Source organism: Peromyscus californicus, unplaced genomic scaffold, assembly GCF_007827085.1.
Source record: "Peromyscus californicus insignis strain IS unplaced genomic scaffold, ASM782708v3 Scaffold_24__1_contigs__length_46423439, whole genome shotgun sequence".
NCBI classification, from domain to species: domain Eukaryota; kingdom Metazoa; phylum Chordata; class Mammalia; order Rodentia; family Cricetidae; genus Peromyscus; species Peromyscus californicus.
The window spans coordinates 29,309,127-29,324,650 of NW_026294535.1; the positions used below are offsets into that span (position 1 = coordinate 29,309,127).

General features: G+C 42.4%; 1 protein-coding gene across 1 annotated transcript; it reads left to right on the forward strand.

Moving 5' to 3' along the window:
• Positions 1 to 2,280: 2,280 nt before the first annotated feature.
• On the forward strand, positions 2,281 to 15,523 carry Krr1 (KRR1 small subunit processome component homolog). Its single transcript, XM_052753362.1, has 10 exons — positions 2,281 to 2,617; positions 5,201 to 5,373; positions 6,626 to 6,760; positions 7,047 to 7,172; positions 7,254 to 7,337; positions 8,518 to 8,574; positions 9,379 to 9,549; positions 13,892 to 13,969; positions 14,052 to 14,145; positions 15,008 to 15,523. The coding sequence occupies exons 1-10, from the start codon at positions 2,533 to 2,535 to the stop codon at positions 15,148 to 15,150; spliced, it is 1,146 nt and encodes a 381-aa protein (XP_052609322.1). The 5' UTR covers positions 2,281 to 2,532; the 3' UTR covers positions 15,151 to 15,523.
• Position 15,524: the final 1 nt, after the last annotated feature.

Sequence of the window (15,524 nt, forward strand, 5' to 3'; positions counted from 1 at the left end):
CACTTTGAATTTCTAGTCTTCTAAGTTGACCTTAGAAAAATTTTCGGGATTTATTGAAACTGTTCTTATGCTTTCAACTCTTAAAAAGTACTCGGAAGAAGTTGAAGTGAGACCCTCGGCCCTTTTCCAGGAAAGGAACCCAGACCAACATTCCCAAATGTGAAAAGCACTGTTCAGTGGGGCTCAGAGTTCAGATCCATTCAAACATATGCTAATTATGTTTGATTCTTAAAATTAGTTGAATGTACTTTGGAGATTAATGATTGTAAGGGCTTGCCATTATAAGGTATCAGTTTGTATATGGAAAAATTTCCTTCAAATTTGTTTAAAACATAGTCTAAGCCAGAAGGTTCAACCTTCCTGATGCTGTGACCCTTTAATACAGTTCCTCACATTGTGGTGATCCCCACCACCACCATAAAATTATTTTCGTTGCTACTTCATGACTGTAATTTTGCTATTGTTATGAATTGTAATGTAAATATCTATGTTTCCCAATGGTCTCAGGAGACCCCTGTGAAAAGGTCATTTGATCCTCTATAGGGGTTGTGACCCACAGATTGAGAAACACGGGTCTAAAGCAGTTGAACTATTATTCTCAGTTTCCCAGTTTTACTAAGTAGATGTCAGCACTCTTCTTCCCTTTAAGCCATAGTAGGAAAGTTTAGCTAATTTTTATTTTAACCTCAATGAAAATATGTATATGCATTGAGGAAACGTTCGGCCTCTCTACTTTATGTAAAGGCTTCTCCATTCATTTTATTTTATATTGCTTATTATCATGACTTCTAACATCAATTTAGTATCCTTGTAGATTTTAATCATATTATTTTCATCAAGGGCAGAAATTGTGTAACATATAACTTTTATAACCTTCAGTATACAATTATATTTAATGCTAATTTTCAATTAATTTATTCATCTTTGGTGCTAGATTTATCTTTAAATAGAGGCTTTCATTTCTCCTATGTAGAGTTAGTCTCTCCCTACTAGCTGTTATACCACATGCTATAAGATTATTGGCTCCTGTAATGCAAGTAAATTTTTTTTAAATTTGCTTACCTTCTAGACATATAGGTCCAGTTTTTAGTTTGTATTTAAATGGTTGGTTGATAGCATCATCCTTTTTTTTTTTTTTTTTTTTTTTTTTTTAGTTAGGCAAGAGAAACAAATCATTTGAAACTGGAACAATTTTGTTGCTGGGCTCTGGTAAATCTTTTCCTTTGGAAGAATAACAATTTTGATATGAAAGCATCTATAATGGGGGGGGCGGCCCACAGCGCCTTGAGGACCTTAGACTTAATTGTTAATTATTCATGTTCTTATATTACTTATAATAATATTTTGAAAGAATGTTCGTATCTTTGAAAAGATGAGGAAACTGATTTTAAATTTGCATGCTGAAGCTGGGTGTGGTGGTGCACGCCTTTAATCCCAGTGCTTAAGGAGTCAGCGTCAGGCAGAGCACTATGACTCTGAAGCCAGCCAGGTCTACAAAGCAAGTCCCAGGCCAGCGGAGGCTACGTGGTGAGAGACCATGTCTCATAAAATAATTAATTGATGAATTAATGTTGGAAAGTCGAGAGACTCACAATAATCTTCCTCAAGTAAGAATCTTATTTATTCATTCATCCATCTATCTATCTATCTATCTATCTATCTATCTATCTATCTATCTATCTATCTATCTATCTATCTATCTATCTATCTATCTATCTATCTATCTTTCGAGACAGGGTCCTCGTTTTTTAGATCAGGCTGGACTCGAACTATCTATCTATCTATCTATCTATCTATCTATCTATCTATCTATCTATCTATCTATCTATCTATCCTCGTTTTTTAGATCAGGCTGGACTCGAACTATCTATCTATCTATCTTATCTATCTGTCTATCTATCTATCTATCCTCGTTTTTTAGATCAGGCTGGACTCGAACTATCTATCTATCTATCTTATCTGTCTGTCTATCTATCTCTATCTATCTATCTATCTATCTATCTATCTATCTATCTATCTATCTATCTATCTATCTATCTATCTATCTATCATCTATCTTTCGAGACAGGGTCCTCGTTTTTTAGATCAGGCTGGACTCGAACTCAGAGACATACACCTGCCTCTGCTTCTCAAGTGCTGGGATAAAAGGCGTGCGCCAACACCGCCCTGCTTCAAATAAGAATCTTAAAAAATTCTCCCGTCTCTTCCCTCTTACCACTCTCTCTCTCTCTCTCTCTCCCTCCTCTCTCTCCCCAGTCTCTAGAAAGAAGTTCGGATCCTGTTGCTACACGCCGCTACAAAGTAGACCTTGGTCCAACAGAACTACAATTCCCAGCTTGCTGTGGACCTCCGCGGTTGCAGCGCACCCTGGGAAAGGAAGTGTCCCGCTCCCCCATTGGCTCCGCGCGCGTGTGCGCAGAGACCACGCGGATTTCGTCGGGAGCCTCCGGAACTCATTTTGTACCGTAGACGTCGTAGCCGGCGGGATTAAAGAACCGTTCCACTTCCGGTGCCACCGGAAGCAGTTCCGCGATGGCATCTTCTTCTGTGGACGGGTCGGCCAAAGCAGCTCGGAAAAGTGACTCTCACCCGCAGAAGCAGAAGCGCGAGAACCAAGGTGAGGTAGTGTGAGAGCCGGTCTGGAAGCCGGTGGGTCTTGAAGCATCATCTTTTTTTTTTTTTTATTTCCTTGCCTGCGGGACTGGGGTTAAACCTCCTCCAGACTGTGAAGTGCCCGCAGTTGGAATTGCTGATAATTGGGAAATGTTGATGTGCCGGACACGTGTTTCTGACTGCGTGCTTTTGCCAAGGGCAGCCCCTGACGAGCAGAGCTGATGTGCAGTCTGTCTCCGGTGAAAGCATGAGGATTAAGACATTGTGGGAGGCGAGGCAGGGCTTTGCCGCGCTCCGGGGAGGGAAGGTTGGCGAGAGGATGCAGATCGGGATCAGGTGGGATAGATAATCCTCACATACAGTGAGCGCTGATGATGAAGGAGTGAGGCGGACACAGAAATGTGGGGACCGAGCGAGGTGGGAAAGCTTGTCCGACCTTTTTTCTGATTGCTAGATTACTAGATGACACAGCTTAGTCTTTAGTTTTGACTGCTAGTTTGATGTTTGATGCCCGAGTTTGATTACTCTCTTGAGTTATAATTTAATTTCAATATGAAAATAAATCCTAATGAAATGCATTTAAAGTTTTTTTTTTTTTAATTGTTGCGTTTAAAAACGAAGTGTGTAAAGGACGGCAGGGACTATAGACCTGACTAAAAGATCAAACCAACGCTTGAGGAACTGACAAGTCAGACTTGTAGGAAGAGTTCACAAGTTTCCCATGTGCCCATCACAGGGGATATTTCTGATACCCAGAGTAACGAGTCTGAGTTATTCGAGTGTGCCGTTACCTTTTCTTCAGCCATTATGATTTTCAACACAATACTTGTTTTTTGCCTCAGCAGAATGAAAGGAACTCGTTTGCATGCTGTGTCTCTAGCTTCTCTTTGGTTATTGAACCGAGGTGATGTTTTTAGGTGTGATTTTATTCTTTTCACTGTCATGTAATACTGCCTTACATGGAACACCTTTCGATTCTCCCGTTGGTGGACATTTGGGTTCTGCCCACTGCTTGCTATTGTAAGCACCTGTGCACATGTCCTCTGGCAATGCCCAAGGGTTTCTGTAGGGACCCTAGGATTGGGAACTGAGTTGCAGGTTATGTTCGAGTTATGCTAACACTGCCGGGAAGGAGCTGTGCCAAGTTTTTTGTAGTAAGGAAAAGTTTATTACGGCTCACAGTGTGAGGGTACATACATACAGTCAACCATGGTGAGGAAGCTGTGTTAGTATGGCTCACTAACAGATGAGGTTTCTCATTGCTCCAAATTTACAGTAATCTTATTACTTCCGTTTTGAAAAATGTGCTGTTTTAAAGATAAGAAATTGTAGCTGATTGTTTTTAATTGGCTTCCCCGATGAAGTTGCATGGTTTCACCTGTCTTGGGGCTGTTTGTCCTTCCTCTGTTGTGAAAGCCTCTTTCACTTCTTTTGCCTTTCAGTGCTTTGGTAGGTGGCCATTTTTCCCTTTACTGATTGGAGTGTTTAAACGGAACATACTGCATTTTACATTACCGGTTTTGGTAGCATTTTAGTTCGCATTTTAAAAAAGAAGATATTGGAGACTAAATGGTTTATGAGGACTAATTCTTGGTATTTTGAACTGGAAATAGCAAAGTGAATGTAAGTGGAAGAGCAGAGAGCAAGTTTTCTTAACTGGAGCTGATAACCTGGGCCAAAGACCAGCTTTTCAAACTTACTCGTTTACGGAGTGCCAGATGAGATGGTTTAAGGAGAGATTTCTGGCCCTCACCCCAGGGATTGTGACTATGTCTGGGATGGAGCCCCAGATAGCATAGCCCACAAACTCCCACAGGTGTGCTGATGCTACAGCTTCATAGGTGATATCTTTGAGTGTAGTCAGTGTGTAGCTATTAGATTTGAGTGACTTTTAAAGAGCTGGGGCAGGGGAGTTTTAAGACAGACGTGATGCAGGGGTCTCGAGGTGTTTTGATTTAGCCATCAGTGTTCTAGGCTATTCCAGCTTTTGTTCCTTTGGGTCTATTAGTCCTTTTGGATTGGAATATCTTCCCCTATAAAGTAGAAATAATAATAGCTGTTCTTCTTTTATTCAAAATGTATGTAGAAAACTCTTTGGAAAACTTAAAATCCTGTCACAGTGATTGTTAATTGACATTATACACCAGAATCCACTTTTAAAAATTTTACACACACACACACACACACACACACACACACACACACACACACACACACAGGTTCTATAACCGGAGAAGTCAGATTATTAATATTAAAATGATAAAAGGGTGCTTGAACCATAATATAGTGCAGTAAAAGTGTCTTAATTGCTTATCTGCTAATACATCCCAATTTGAGTGGCTACAAGGAAGAGTGCCCGCCCCCCATCCTTGAAGAACTTGTTCTGATGAGGCAACTGCAATGTATTCAGATGGTCCGATATGGTATTATAATGATGTCAGAGTTGTGGTCATGATGTTGAATAATGTGAAACCTGTGGGGAGGAAAGGAAGGAGTGTATCTGGAATCTTATGAGGATGTGCACAGAATGTGCACCAAGTGTCTGAAAGACCATTAACACATGATGTGGAAATTGTTTCTTCTGCAGATGAGGCAGAACTCCTCACTGTTCCTGATGGTTGGAAGGAACCAGCTTTTTCCAAAGAGGACAATCCCAGAGGGCTCTTGGAGGAAAGCAGCTTTGCGACCTTGTTCCCAAAATACAGAGAGGCTTACCTGAAAGAGTGTTGGCCTTTGGTGCAGAAAGCCTTGAACGAACACGTATGCAAGCTGTAAACATTTCATTTGAGAGTTTGCTCTTGCGTTTGCTTTCTTTTTTTCTTTCTTTATTGGTCTTTTTTTGAGACCGGGTTTCTCTGTGTAGCTCTGGCTCTGGCTGTCCTGGAACTAGCCCTGTAGACCAGGCTGGCCTAGAACTCACAGAGATCCACCTTACTCTGCTTCCTGAGTGCTGGGATTAAAGGTGTGTGCCACCACTGTCCAGCCTGCCTTTACTTTTAATGAAATTTGTGTGTGCTGGTGGATTTTGGTTTTGGAGATGCTGACATAGCTTGTTAATTTGGTTCCTTTAGTATTTAAAGGAATCGAGTTTTTACAGTTCATTCATTTTAATTTTGTGCATAATAAAGTATTTTGAGAAATTCCTATGCTTTGAATAATTTAGAGGTATCTCAAACTGTCGGAAATCACCTGTGACATCCAAATCTCCAAACGCCATTTCCAGGCAGTGATGGTTACCATGTACTTGGCCAATCTGAGCCAAGCCATGTTTCAGATTTTATTTTAAACAAGACCTGCTGGTGCACCCAGTGTTTCTGTATTTGTCTCCTGCTGACAAGTCTCTAGGGGGGTGGTGTTGTAATGTTCACTACTCACCATAAATCAGGATTCTTCTGAATGTGTCACAAGTGCGAAAGGAGCATTTGGCTTTGCTTTGTTAAAATGTAGTTCCTGGGGCTGGGGAGATAGCTCAGTTGGTAAGGTGCTGGCAGTCAAGTGTTAGGACCAGAGTTCTATCCCCAGTATCCATGGAAACAGGCAGGCATGGAGGTGACAGACCTGAGACTCACTGACCAGTCACGATCACTTACTTGGTGAGTCCCAGGCAGCGCCTGAGGTTGAGCTCTGGCCTCTCCATGTCATGTGCACCTCCTTCCTCACATGCTCCCATGTACACAGAGGAAATTAGTTTTTACACATCCGGTTCTTGCTATCGAGAGCCAGGGCTCATCTTTGCTGATTATCGCTGCTTTGGGGACCTGTGATAATTTGTTTTGTATTTAGTCCCTTGACCAGGTAGAAATTTGAAAGGAAAATCTGTTTCTCAGTCTTGGTTCCAACCGCTTGTATGAAATAAATCAAGTTCTCATTATTTGCATTTAACTGCCCAGCTTATTCGGAGTGGGACTTGAGAGAATTTGTTGGCGGAAAGGCAGAGATTGGTAGGTGGGTGGGATTGGTTCTGTAATGATGGAAAACCGAACCCCCCTTGGCCCTTTTCTTCTTTTCGTAGCATGTTAAAGCAACGCTGGACTTGATTGAGGGGAGCATGACTGTGTGTACGACGAAGAAGACTTTTGACCCTTACATCATCATTCGGGCCAGAGACCTAATAAAGCTCTTGGCGAGGAGCGTTTCTTTTGAACAGGTGTGTCTGGGACCGGGGTAGAGGGATGGGGGGGATTAGTGTGTTGGTGTTTGCAGACAGCTAACTTGGTGAGCTCCGGGCCAGTGAGAGACTGTTCAAAAGACAAGGTGGGCTGTGCCTGAGGGAACCGTGGCAGCTTGTTCAGCGGCCTGCAGGACTGTGTCTCCCTATCTCTGCCTGTTCCCTCCCACCCTCCAAGTTTCGTGTTTGTGCTTAGATTTTATTAGCCTGGACTGATAAGAAGAAAAGAAGAAGGTTGATGCATTCTTTTTTTCTCTCCTAAAAGGCAGTGCGGATACTTCAGGATGATGTTGCATGTGACATCATTAAAATCGGTTCTCTAGTGAGAAATAAAGAGAGATTTGTTAAAAGAAGACAGCGGCTTATTGGTCCCAAAGGATCTACACTGAAGGTACTTGGCATCAGTGGAGTGTGAGCTGCTCGGTAATGGACTTTTCAGTGCACTGAGTTTGAATTTGCTGTTTTGGTGCAGGCACTGGAACTCCTGACAAACTGTTACGTTATGGTGCAGGGGAATACTGTTTCAGCCATTGGGCCTTTCAGTGGCCTGAAGGAGGTGAGAAAGATGACCTAACATTTTCACCAGACAAAAATGAAATAATCTGGTAGCAGTATAATTGTTCGTTTGATAATGTTTTATAATCCTTTTGTAGTTTTAGAATGTGCTTTGATTTCTCATATGTAAATTGTATGCCGCATAACTTGGGCGTCATCACTCCAGGAACATCTTTGACAACCATGGAGCCATCCTGTTCTGAGTTAGGTCTGTGGATCATCACCCGACCCATTATAATACTTAAGAGGGTAGTTCACATCTTAGTAGCTCCTATAAGACCCTGGTGTCCACACACGGAGGCGGTATTTGGAATACTGAGCAGAGGCCTCGTTTTTTGTAGTAATGCATGCAGCCAGCAGAGGTCAGACTCTGAAAACATTTCCTTCAAGCCAAGTTTTTTGTTTTAGTGTTCTCTTGAACATTTTATGGAACTTGTCAAATGTTTTGAGAATGCCCTTGGAGCACATCTTTCTATCAGGTCCTCTTCATACTGTTTTGAGCTGGGTCTGTCTGGCTGGGCTGTTTGCTTCTGCCTTGGGACGGTTTGTAGTAGTAATTCTGTTGGCCTCTTTCTCCTAAATTGCTTACCTTTTTCTAATGAAGCAATAATAAATACATTAAATATTTTACAGTTGTAAAAGTTTTTGAAATAGTTTATGTAGTTCTTAGACTAGATCTGAGATACAGTTTTATCTCCATTTTGCAGACATAAAGATGAAATGGGAATATTGACTCTTACGTGATGTGACAGTCCCAGAATTATTATAATTTATATAGTAATAATAATAATAATAATAATAATAAACATTATTTTGCAGAGCTGGCAATCAAACCTAAGGCTTTGTGTAAAATAGGCAAGCACTCTTCTACTGAGCTATAGCCCCTATGCCAGGATTTGAACCCTCACCTTTTAACTCTAAATCTAGCCCTCTTCCCCTGAGGCGCTACCTCTAGGGTACTGGCTGTTGTGTTTGTTGTCTGCTATATAGTCACAGTAATTAAACAGTTTTTGATTGAAAAGGTTGACTGCTGTTATAAATGATCTAGAACAATTGAAAAAGTTATATCCAGTGTAGCGGTTAGTCTCTGATCCATAGGATAGTTTACAGTAGGTTAGTCCTCTTCTGTCTGGTTTGTTAAAAGTCTTCGTGACTGCTTCATTTTTCTTTGTAAATTTCAGGTTCGAAAAGTAGTCCTTGATACCATGAAGAACATCCATCCAATTTATAACATTAAGGTGAGTGTTGATTGTAGTCATTAATTAGTGATTGTCAGACTTCTAACATCACAAACTGCTTTTGAAAATTAGATACTCTCTGAAAACATGACATGCTCAGAGAGAGAGCAAAGCTGTTTGGGATGAGTTCATCCGTCCCTTCTTTGGTGGTGCTTGTACCGCCCTTGTAAAAACTGTGGAAGGAGATACTGTCATTTATTGAGCGTTCTAATCCATTGAAAATAAGCCTCTCAGAACTGACTGTAGGTGATAGCAATCAGATTCTGCCTACTTTTGTCGAAGTCTAGACTCTCAGGTTACATTAAGCTTCCTTTGGGATTTATGCTCCAATTGTAGCCCTCTTTGGGAGAGGCCTGTCGTATGCCTGTGTGTGCAGAGTCACTGACTGGGCTGGAATGCAGCTGTAGTCCAGGGATCTGTGGTGGGAGCACGTGGGGAATGCACTTAAACTTGAAGAAGTTGAATAGTCACTAGGATTGAGTAAAGTGATTTTAAATTACTGGACTTTTCCTTGTGCTACCTCAGTTACTGCTGAAGCATCTTGCCCACAGCAAGTGCCTGCTAATTAAGACCTCTCTCTGCTATCAAGTTGAGCTTTAGTGACATGATGGCAGGGAAGCTGGCCTTCATTTCATATTTACGTTTAATCTAGATTCTTCCAGTTTCTGATGTTTGGCCAATTGTGCAGGTTTAAAATCGATGTCCTTGCAATTGGTTTATTCTCCTGAACACACTAGGAAGCAATGTGTTAACAAATGTATGAATTTTAAAATTTAAAATCTTATTATATGTATGTGCCTAAAGACCTTGATGATTAAACGGGAGTTGGCCAAAGATTCCGAGTTGCGATCACAGAGTTGGGAAAGATTTTTGCCACAGTTCAAACACAAAAATGTGAACAAGCGCAAGGAACCGAGGAAGAAGAGTGTTAAGAAGGAGTACACGCCCTTCCCTCCTCCTCAGCCAGAGAGTCAGGTGAGTGGTCAGGTCCAGGACAGACGAAACCGGATTTTGTTTGGCAATGTTACTGAGAGTTTAGGGTGGGTGTGGGGGTATCAGGACGGCAGGGGTCTGGGGAGTGGGCATCACAGTGGGAGTAAACTGCTGGGGGCAGTGTCAGGCCGCAGCCCGCGGAGTTCACGTTTTGTGACCGTGGACTGGATCACTTTAAAAGTCTTAACTCTCATCCATTTGTTCTAAGTAATGGATTCCTTCCCTTTTTGCCTTCCTTCTGGTTCTTTCCTTTACACTCGTGGCTGGGATTTCCATTCCTTTTTTTTTTTTTTTTTTAAAGATTTATTTATTATGTATACAGTGTTCTGCCTGCATGTATGCCTACAGGCCAGAAGAGGGCACCAGATCTCATTACAGATGGTTATGAGCCACCATGCGGTTGCTGGGAATTGAACTCAGGACCTCTGGAAGAGCAGTCAGTGCTCTTAACCTCTGAGCCATCTCTCCAGCCCCTCCATTCCTTTCTTGCCCATCTTTTTCATGCACCTTTTTCTTTCAGTCACACCCTCCAAGCAAAACTCAAAAAATTAAAGTGGAGAAAAGTCCCATCCTTGGATTAAATTCACTAAAAGTTCATGTCTCCAGCCTCTGCTAGGCCTAACTGTGTGGCAGTCCTCTGTGTCTCTTTTCAGTTCCCTTCCACACCTGGCAGATACCAGATACTGGCATTCTGTGGATCTGGAATAGTTGAGGCCATCAGAAAAGAATTCCGAATTCCTTTGACTCCCCTCCCCCACATCAATCCTTTCTTCCTGCTTGGCTTTGGTCTATACTTGCCTGGGATCTTGTTATTTTCTTCTTTGTCTATATCATAAAATATTCAGTCTATCAGGTCGGTTCTGATGGTTCTGATGGGAACTTGTGGCCACTGTCTTCTATTCCTCACGGGACTGTGTTTGGAGTTTCCAGGGAAGATTTTCAGGCCAGGGGTGGGAGGTATTAGAGTGTGAAGATCATGGTGAGAAAATGGGAATGCCAGGCAGGGCATCTCCTCTGGGAAGGCAGGAAAGTGAGACCCTATGGGAAATGAGAGTGGGGCTGGGCTGCCAGTGTACCATGCTGTTTAGACTTGTGTGAATTTGTGGTAGGTCCTGGAATAGAGAAGTGAGATGCCTCCGTCTTTTCTTTTTCTCAAGATTGCTTTGGCTCTTTTAAGTTCTGTGCTTCCTGTGAGCTTAAGGATAGCTTTTTCCCATCTGGGAAGAGCATTGATGTCATAGGTTGCTGTGGGTAGCATGGGCACTCATCAGTATTAATTCCTTGATCCACTACAGGGAGATGCTTTTATCTTTCTGTATTTTCAGTTTCTCTCATTAGTGTTTTATAATTTTCATTGTAGAGGTCTTTTATTTTCTGGAGTTTCTTGGTGTGTGTGCACATGTGTGTTACAGGCCTTGCCCAGACTGGTCATGTTTCCCACGATAGCCAGGAATGTGGCCCACTGCATTTGTAGACAAGGGTCATGTTGTAATATGAAAAGATTGGAGACCCTTGAAGTTAGCAGATTTGTTACTGGGGTATGGAAAAGCTAATGGCTTTGTATGCTGACTTTGTGTCTTTTCTGAGTTCATTCATCAGTTTAGTAATAGTGTTTTGGTGGAGTCCTTAGCTTTTTCTACTTAATTACATCTGTAGACGGTCATTTGTTTGCCTTTTTTCATGCCCAGTTGCTGTGGCTACCACCTCTGGTGCTTTGTTGAATAAAAGCACCAGAGTAGACCTCTTTAGTTCTTGGTCTCACAGAACATTCTCTGAGTTTTCCACAGTGTGGTGTTGACTCTGGGTTTCTCATTTATAACTTTTATGTTGAATTTTATTAACTGCTTTTGCTGTATCTATTGAGGTGACTCTCTTCATTCTGTTTTAAGATGTCTGGAGTGGTTTTCCTTCAGCTTTTGTAATTAACATGTGGTTGTGCAGTTGTGTTTAGTTAACGCTGGCTTTGATACGCCCTCTTCCTACTCAAGCCTTACCTCTTGTCTTGGTGAGTGCTGCTCTTTGGCCATTGGCCTGCTGCTCTTTGGGCTTTACTTCTGCTGTAGTTTTTCCTTCCCTCCCTGAGTTGGGGTTTGATTTGAAGCCATCCACAGTGAGGACTCGTTGCCTCCTTATTTAACCTCTGCTGAGGTTGCTGTGTAGTCGGAGTTCCCCTCTCAGTATTGCTTCCCACGGCCTTGCTGTGTTGTATTTCACTTTTGCAACGGGTGGCGGGTGGGAGCTGAAACACACAGTCCTAGATGTCCTGAAACTATTGAGACCAGGCTGGCTCAAACTCAAGAGAGCTGCCTGCATTGGCCTCCTGGGTGCTGGGATTAAAGGAGTGCTCTACCACACCCAGCCTATATTTCATTTCAACAAATTCTTAAATATTCCTTCACAAATTTTCCATGCACCTGAATAACTTCTAAAATATTTGTTGCTGATTTTTAATTATATTCCATAATGTTATAGGATACTATTTTTTTTTTTTTAAATTTCTCAGGATTGTTTTGTAGCCTAATCTGGTTTATTATAGAGAAACTTATTTGATGAAAGCATGTCTTTAGGTCTTTTGTGGCTATTGGATATGTTCTATAAGCATCTATTTGAGCTGCAGTATGGGTTCACTTTTTGTTTGGATTATCTGTTCATTGATGAAACGGGTATTATAGTGTCTGATGGTGCCACCTGTAATTTCACGGCTGGAGCACTTGCCCATTGATTGGTCAGACTGGTCAGTAGTGTTGGCCTAGCAGTGCCACAGGAAGGGTGTTAGGAACCTTAGGACCCCTCTGTGACACTCACACTGGGGCCCCCCTCCCACAGGGAGGGAGGGGGGGACAGTGTTGAAGCAGAACAGTGATGGTTCTGCTCTCCTTTGATGGCAGTATGTATCGGAAAGCTGGAGTCCAGCAAAGTGACTTTCCACCGTGGGGCAGCTCAGCCTGAGATGGTCCAGCCATAGCTGCTCTAGGGCCCCTCTGTGTCCGTGTTGGAAGAACAGTAGCAAATACTATAGTTTTTTTGTCCTATCAGTGACAGACAGGTAAACAAGGGTGGGTTAGGATAGCAGGAACTGCTTAGGTGCTTACTTCCGGTCCTAGCACTAGTTTAAATTCGAAATTTTGGCTATACCCTGTTTCCTGGGGCATACTTGAAGAGATAGAGAACTTGAAGTGGGGAGCAGTTCCCCATCAATCACAGCACTCATTCCTCACACTACAAGACACTCAGCAAGCATGGGTCATTGTTACTCTGTTGGGCCATGCTGTGTTCATCAGCTCAGTGGAGTGTCTGTGGTTGGCAGAGATAGTGTGCAGTGTTTGTGGTCCCTAGATCGGTCCCTTCCTAAGGTTGTAGGCCCTGGGAAATAATATCAGGCCCTTGGTACTGCCAGGCTAGTGTACAAACTTCAGGTTCTTTACCTTAGTGAGCCGTAAAACTCCAGTGAGGATTGCCTCCCCCTGCACGGAATTTGCTGGCCGTTCTTGCATCCATATCCCTGCAGAGCGGAAGTGTTTTCTCCCCTTGCTCAGTAGCCAAGATGCTCGGAGTATTTTGTTTCCTTGGGCTGCTGTTGTGGGTTTTGATTATACTACTTCACTCTATCTCATGCTCATTCACCCCAAAACAGGGTTATACACCTGTTGGCTCGTCTTTATCAGGCACCTCCGTTTGGCTGACTTGTTTCTTAAACAGCAGTGCCTCCCTGGACTTGTCCTCATACCCCTTTCTGTAACTATGAGCAGCTTATTTTATCCGACCTGTTCATGGGTCAGTTCCTCATTCCTCAATGAGGTAATGATACCAATCTCAAGGAACTGTTAATGAGGTTCAAACTACAAGAATTGAGATAGTGACTTTGGGTCCTCTTTTTACCTTTCTGCGACAGGGTCTGGCCCTGTGGCCCTGGCTGGCCTTGAATTCCTCCCTCTTACCTTAGCTTCTCTGGGTGCTAGGACCAAAGGCATGCACAGCCACACCTGGCTTAGATCCTTTCACTGTTCTTTTGTGCTATAGCGTCAATCCTTTCTAAGTCCGGTTCCACCTTCTTGGAGTCTCAGGCCCCACCCACCGTCCCCAAACTCATCTGATTCCTTTCACTCTTCTCTGAAACCCTGACCTCTGGTCCTACCTGAATTCATGGGTTTTGTGATGTCCTGTCTCCGGGTTTGTATTGGCCTCAGCTGACACTTCCGCCTTGTGTGGCCAGCTAATTAGAGTACTGATTCCACAGCTTTTACCGCAGGACACCGTGACTTTCTTAGGAAATTCCTGTCATCTATATTATTTCTGATCTAACTATAAATACTGTCACTAATAGATTGATAAAGAATTGGCAAGTGGTGAATACTTTCTGAAGGCGAATCAGAAGAAGAGGCAGAAAATGGAAGCCATAAAGGTAAGGCTTTTAAGATGGCTTACAACATTCACAGCGAAGCTGGCGATCACTCGTGTTTACTAAGGCGTCTCTCACTGCCTAGGCCAAGCAAGCAGAAGCTCTGACGAAGAGGCAGGAGGAAAGAAACAAGGCCTTTATTCCACCTAAAGAAAAGCCAGCTGTGAAGCCCAAGGCAGGCAAGTAACCCCCAGGGCGTGTCCGTTCACACTAAGAACAACTGTGGTCTCATCGGCTCCCAGACCTAGACAAAAGGGACGGGTAGTCAAGGCTTTAGAATTTGCTGTGGCTTCGGGTCCTACCCCGCAACCTCTGCCCTGTGCTGGGGTTGGATTCTTATTGAAGAGATTTAAACCCAGAGCCGTCACTACTGCCATGCCTCAGAGGCCTTTCCCAGCTGGGCTTAGCAGCCCCTTTCTGTGTTAGCATGTACTTCATCACCTGAAGCAACCATCAGGAAAGTCTTCATTCTGATCCACCCTCTCCGTTTTCTTTGCCTCTGGTGTCACGTGTCAGAACCACCCTCCAAAGGCAACATTGGCACGCGGGGTGGGCATGGATAATTATTTTTTAAAGTAAGTTTCAGTGGTTAAGTACTGTGGTAGTACACCAATGGTTGCCTCAGAGTGGAGGCTGAAAATGTCTCCACTTCCACTGTCTGGACTATTTGATGGTTTGAAAACTGTACCATTATAAGAAAAAGGTGCATCCTTTTAGAATTGTTTTCTATATTTAGTTCAGCACCAATAAGATATTTTGGCCTGTTAAGATCACCAGATGCTCTCACATAACAAAATCATGTTACATAAAATTACTCAAGCTAGAAGGACTATACCTAATACTTTTCATGGAATGCACTTTTAAATTATTTCGTACATAGTGTAGAAAATTGGCTTACTAATGACTACTCAAAGAATTGAATTCAATATACCATCATACCATTTCATCTGTGATTTGTTTCCTCAACTTGAAGTTCTTAGGTCTTTTTTAAATTGTTAAAAATAATTTGAATTTTGCACATTTTCTTGTAAAATTTTGCAGCTTTTACTGAAACTAAGATTGATGTGGCGGCTATCAAGGAAAAGGTTAAGAAAGCAAAGGCCAAGAAACTGGGCGCACTGACAGCGGAGGAAGTTAAGCTTAAGATGGAGGCTGATGAAAAGAAACAGAAGAGGAAAAAGTAACATTGGGAAAAAAGCTGGACCTGAACTTGGGAAGGTGTTTCCTTTTGTAAAGGATTTTGAGACGACTCTCCTTGCCTTACCTGGAAGTAGTCATGCTCAGAAAATCATGATCAGAGTTTCGTCTGTTGATGGACATATCCTTTGTAAATACATTCATATGTATTCTCAAGTTTGTGCAAGATAGTGGTAGATACATCGTGCCTGGTCAGTCCCAGGCGGTTTTGTCTAGACATCATTTCAGGAATACCTCTTTTAAATTATATAGATTTTTATTGATTATCAAATCCAATGTCTGTTGCCATTGGGTGTTTTTATAAAGACTAACCAAAGCCTTTGGTTTTGAGGAAAATAAATGTGTCCTTTCTAGTGCTAAT

What these genes read in the sequence shown, in the direction of transcription:
- Krr1 (XM_052753362.1), top strand. Translation starts at nt 2,533, where the DNA reads ATGGCATCTTCTTCTGTGGACGGGTCGGCCAAAGCAGCTCGGAAAAGT. An exon ending in AGAAAGCCTTGAACGAACAC is followed by an intron (nt 5,374 to 6,625) that starts GTATGCAAGCTG and finishes TTCTTTTCGTAG; the next exon opens with CATGTTAAAGCAACGCTGGA. An exon ending in CCAAAGGATCTACACTGAAG is followed by an intron (nt 7,173 to 7,253) that starts GTACTTGGCATC and finishes GTTTTGGTGCAG; the next exon opens with GCACTGGAACTCCTGACAAA.